General features: G+C 36.4%; 1 protein-coding gene across 8 annotated transcripts in view; it reads left to right on the plus strand.

The window, feature by feature from the left end:
* The window catches only part of lrp2a (low density lipoprotein receptor-related protein 2a), a 273,263-nt gene that overhangs the window by 243,870 nt on the left and 23,393 nt on the right, over window positions 1-6,000 (plus strand). For all 8 annotated transcript variants that reach the window (NM_001194987.2, XM_068223457.2, XM_068223459.2 and 5 more), the window contains 2 exon segments: window positions 2,064-2,243; window positions 3,756-3,875. In NM_001194987.2, coding sequence (NP_001181916.2) covers window positions 2,064-2,243; window positions 3,756-3,875 — 300 coding nt within the window.

Here is a 6,000-nt window from a genome sequence, read left to right on the forward strand (position 1 = left end):
AAGAGTAATAAATTGTAACGCAGTAACTTTTTTTCACTATCCAACACCATTATACAGCATGGAAGATTCAGAATAAACTTTAAAACTACTCCAACTGTGTTCATTTGGCAGAAAAAAATACACGATATACACCAAAGACAGAATATTATGGGCTATTTTTCGTCTTTGGGTGAACTAAGAGCCATTGCAAAATTTAAAACAGAAATTTTCTATACTAAATCTAAACTAATCTTTTTAAGCTGTACCTCTCGTGTAGATTTCTGAATAGTTATATATTGTTATCCAGTAATAGTACATGCATGGCTATAGTTTTATTAGGAAATGTCACCGGATGTCAAGGGAGCGAAGACAAGAGGTTGGATCCAAATGCAATTTTTAATGAAAAAGATTATTCGTGCAGGCAAAAACAAATGAGGTCAAAAAACAAGAACTCAGATATCATGAAGGGCATCGAAAAATGCAAAAACAAAGCGATGATCAAGGTACAAAAAAATTACAAAACAATCATCAAAACATAACTAGAAAAACTAAACAGGACGACACTCTCTGAAACCATACAGGTACTGACAAACAAAGATTCCGCCTTGACTGGTGTGTGCAATGTGTATAAATAGTGCAAACCATTGATGATGACGATATTCAGCTGTGTGTGAATAATGGTAACTGGTTTGTGCAAAGGCATGCTGGGATATGTAGTTCATGAATGACATGTGTAGTATGCCAGCGATCTTTCAGGAACAGATTGCTGGTTATGTGACAGGAAATGGTGATAGTGGCTGTTTTCAGTATGCATTCTTGTCTGTACTTGCGTTCTTGTGTCCTCGTGAAATGCCATCAACCGTCGCCGAAGTACCGTTTCAATTCAAAGTTCACACCTTGCCAAGTACAGATAAAATTCCCAGATGTGTACTTTCTCCACCCCTTTTGCCAAGGATGCTTCGAGAGGTGACTTATGTGAACTTACTAAGCACAGGTATCACAGAATGCATTGCAGCGTAACAGGCGAAAGCAAATGGCGGAGAAGAAAACCCGCACAATTTTACAAATACTCCTCTGTTGTGTTACAAATTAAAGTTTTAGGAGTTTTTCAGGTGAGAATGTAAGTTTTTTAAACTAAAATCGGCAGTTTGTTTATAAAGATAGCGCGTCTTTGGCGATGTGCCTCAGCTAATGCGGACTCAGACCCCCAGCCTGTCAGCGGGAATTTCATGATATTTAATGCATTTTGGTAGCGGTAGGTGGCAAAACATACATAAACATTTCAAAAGTTCACACTTAGCTGATGAATGATTATAAAGCTTGTTTGGCATGCTGTCCCAGGAGAGAGCCCTAAGCTCATAAGATCCTCGAGTCTGGGGCTCTCTCTCATTTGCAAGGCAAGAGGGGAGTTTGAGCTCAGGTAGATCTTAAAACAGATAGGGGATAGATAAAACCAACAAGGGTCAAAAACACAGCTAGACAACCCAGGAAAACACTTTGTAATGCTCACTACAGGGATAACAAGACTCAGCAGAGGAGTTCTGAATGGTCTCTATATAGTCATAGTGATCAGTGTTGATGAACTGCAGCTGTGTGTGTGTAATCTGGAGGTGAGCTGAAACTGGTGTGTGAATGCAGGCCATGATGTGTTTTGTAGTCCGATTTAGTGGCAGATGTGATGTGTTGAGTGCCCTCTAGTGTATCTGGTGAGGACTCTACTTGATGACTGTGACAGGCGACTAAAAATCACACAACCTATTTGTGCCTAGGCAAACTTCTTCAGACTTTTTCTTCTTTTTACTTTTGCATAAAATTATTCATAAAAAAATGCTATTTTTGATTTCCCAGTATTTTATTACAACCATATTAAATAGCTGTAAGATTTGTCTCAATTTAAATTCCCTTCTTTTAATTATGCAGAAAAAAAAATTATAATAATAAATAAAAAAAAACTTATAAATGTTTTTTTTTTTTTTGTAAAACAAGCCCAAATTAGGGTTCTATTTAAAATCATTCAAGAAATTGATTGATGTATATTTGGTACGTAAAGGGTTGAGCTGTGCTGATGTTTGTTGTGTTTGCAGACATCGGTCACCCCTACAGTCTGGATGTGTTCGAGGGCCACGTTTACTGGACGACTAAAGAGAAGGGAGAAGTGTGGAAGAAAGATAAGTTCGGGAAAGGAGACAAGGTGAAAGTGTTGACTATAAACCCCTGGCTGACCCAAGTGAGAATCTACCAGGAGCATCGACACAACCACTCAGGTAAAGCAATAGAAATGCATATCTAGCTAGCAACATGATGTTTTATGTCCTAATATGAGACGTTATCTTTCATATATTTTGCATCTAAAATGAATTTTCTAGTTTCAGAATGTTAAAATATTTATACTAGGTTTATTATTATTCATTTAAATTTTTAAAACATTAAACTAAAACCATATTTGTTATTTGAATGATTTTTAATTTGAGATTTTCATTTTTTTGAAAAAAATGTACAACAAATTTAGCTTGTTGCTAAAAAAATGTCTCATTTTCATTTCATTTAACTTGATTTACTAAACAATTCAAATAAAAACTAGGCTAGTTTTCTTTAGTTTTTCTCTAGTTTTTCTTGGAAATCATTAATTATTAATTACAATTAGTTTTAAAGAACCATCAAATAACACATTGATTTTTATTTATGAAATTGTACATTTAATTAAGGTATTTTCTTGTAAAACATAGTCTAGTAAACTCTGTATGTATACATTTTTTGTTTTGTTGTTATACAATTATTTTTTATAAACTATATATTTAGATTATTAAATTATTTTTTGTTTTTATACATGCTTTGCATTTGATTGAATATATATATATATGTTTTTTCAATTAGAAGGGGAGATAGAGAAATAGATAGCTAGATAGATATATGGATAGATGAATGGATGGATGGTGAGATGGATGGATGAATAGATGGATGAACGGATAAATAGTAAGATAGAAAGAAGGTGAAATGGATGAATGGATAGATAGAAGGATGGTGAGATGGATGGATGGTTGGATGGATGGATGGATGGATGGATGGATGGATGGATGGATGGATGGATGGGTGGATCAACAGATAAATAGTAAGATAGAAAGAAGGTGAGATGGATAAATGAATAGATGGATGGATGGATGGTGAGATGGACGGAGAGTTGGATGGATGGGTGGATGAATGGATGAATGGATGAATGAATAAAGAGAAAGATAGAAAGTGAGATGGATGGATGGATGGAGAGATAGATAGATGAATGAATAGATGGATGGATGCATGGATGAATGGAAAGATGGAGAGATGGATGGATGGATGGATGGATGGATGGATGGATGGATGGATGGATGGATGGATAAATTGAAAGATAGGAAGTTGAGGTAGATGGAGAGATGGATGGATAAATGGATGGATGCATGGATGAATGGAAAGATGGAGAGATAAATGGATGGATGAACAGATAAATAGAAGGATAAAAAGAAGATGAGGTGGTTGGATAATGAGATTGATGAAAAGTTGGATGGACAGATGGATGAATAAATAGAAAGTAAAGGTAAGATAGATGGAGAAATGGATGGATGGAAAGAAAGAAAGATTGATGGATGGATAGATGATTGAACGAATAAATAGAGAGATAGATGGGTAATGGATGGAGAGATAGATGGATAAGTGGATAGATGAATGGATGGAAAGAAGGATGAATGGATGGATGGATGGATGAACGAATAAATAGATAAAAATGTTATTTTGTTGTGTTGCAGTGATGAACCCATGTCAGGACGCCTGCAGTCACCTGTGCCTCCTGCGTCCGGGTGGATTCACCTGTGCCTGTCCGCAGGGATCAACACTGCTCACCTTCAACAAAAACCAGTGCGACGCCGGTAAGAGACCACCACTGATCTCATCATATCCCATCAGTCCATCTCACAGCATCCATGCATGTGTTGTGTCTAATACTGCATGTTTCATTACTGCAGGGTTCATTTCCTCAGTGTAAATGAAGGTGATAAATGTTCACTGATGAACTGTTTTTCCAAGACTAAGATGATATTCATATCATTACATACTAGGGGTGTCAAAATTAATTGTTTCTTCAATGCGCAGCGATGCAGACACGGACGATTCAGTTTAGTAATACATCATAACCGTTATTACGTACTGACGTCATTTATCTCATATACGTTATGTCATGTTAGCTTACTATGGTGAGAGAGGCGAGCTCAAGTACTTTAAACGCTTCAACTACTTAAAAAACAGACAACTCTGCACAATTCACTGCTTGTGAGTTTACTGTACAGTCTTTCACTGACCCTGAAGTACAGCAGAAACCAGGAGCCACTATTTCACTGCTATGGAAGAATTGAAAGCTGTAAACTGGATCAGCTGTGATAATCATAGCCATTCTCAAGTGTCTGTGTCACTGCTCTGTAAACAGCGCTGGACATTAGAGCCAATCACAGCACCTTCAGTTGAGCTCATGAACACAACGACCAATTATCAGCATTTAAGAACTCGCTCGACAATGCTCAAAAAGCAAGCAGGACTAATATTTACATTTGTTTATTTGCTATAAATGCTCCTGTTGTCTTTTGTGCATGTACTTGATTTTTTTTGTTTTGTTTAGTTTTTTGTGTTTGAGTGTTTTCTTTGAGCAGGTAAAATTAAAAGTACAGTTCGTACACTCACCGGCCACTTTATTAGGTACACCTGTCCAACTACACGTTAATGCAAATTTCTAATCAGCCAATCACATGGCAGCAACTCAGTTCATTTAGGCATGTAGACATGGTCAAGACGATCTGCTGCAGTTTAAACCAAGCATCAGAATGGGGAAGAAATGTGATTTAAGTGATGTTTAACGTGGCTTAGTTATTGGTGCCAGGTGGGCTGGTCTGAATATTTCAGAAACTGCTGATCTACTAGGATTTTACGCACAACCATCTCTAGGGTTTACAGAGAGTGGTCCGAAAAAGAGAAAATAACCAGTGAGCGGCATTTCTGTGGGCACAAATGTCTTATTGATGCCAGGTCAGAAGAGGATGGCCTGACTGGTTCCAGCTGATAGAGAGGCAACAGTTACTTGAACAAAAATCTCTGAGAAATATTTCCAGTATTGTTGAATCTATGCCACGAAGGATTAAGGCAGGTCTGAAGGCAAATAAGGATCCAACCCTGTACTCGCAAGGTGTACCTAATAAAGTGGCCAGTGAGTGTATATCTGACTGCTTGTATTAAAAGACAAATTGTATTCTTGTGCTGTGAGGTTAAATATAAAATTGAGTATGGAAAGCATCATCAACGCACCTTGATGCATCGAGATATCGAATTGAACTAAATCGAATTGAACTGAAGAGAGCCATGTGAAAAGTGTAAGTTCACACCCCTGTTAGATACTGAAAAAAGGTGAGACTAAAATGTAGCCTAAAACTAAGCAACATTAATTTTTGGCATATAATTGCGATGTATTGCACTGTTCATTCATTAAATGAGCAGATCAGAGCGCAAGACATCATAGTTTTCAGTCATGTTACCGACGCAGCAGATCTGTCAATTTTCTATGTGTTTTAAGCCATAGGCTATGAACATTTTTCATCTTCACTTTTGTTGACGAAATGAACACTGCCTTGTGATGTATAGACTCCAGTAGCTGTGCTCTGTTTAATTGGCTATTGATTGCAATCAGACGATAATCGATTCGTAAAAGTCAGTCTTCAATTTTACTATATACATTTGTGAACTAAATTATGAACCATCCTGTGAAACTTTTATACTTTTAAAAATATTTCCCAAGTGATGTTTCAGATTTTTTTTCCAACACATTTTAAACATAAGAATTTTAATAATCAGTTTCTAATAACTAATATACTTTGTCTTTGCCATGATGGCAGTTTATAATGTATATAGTATATAATGTTTTACTAGATATTTTACAAGTTAGGGTTATTTGTTCTTAAAACTCACGTTAAAATGCATTTTAACCAGTGTTTTCAGCTCATAAATCATGAA

The sequence above is a fragment of the Danio rerio genome, chromosome 9 (assembly GCF_049306965.1).
Source record: "Danio rerio strain Tuebingen ecotype United States chromosome 9, GRCz12tu, whole genome shotgun sequence".
NCBI lineage: Eukaryota > Metazoa > Chordata > Actinopteri > Cypriniformes > Danionidae > Danio > Danio rerio.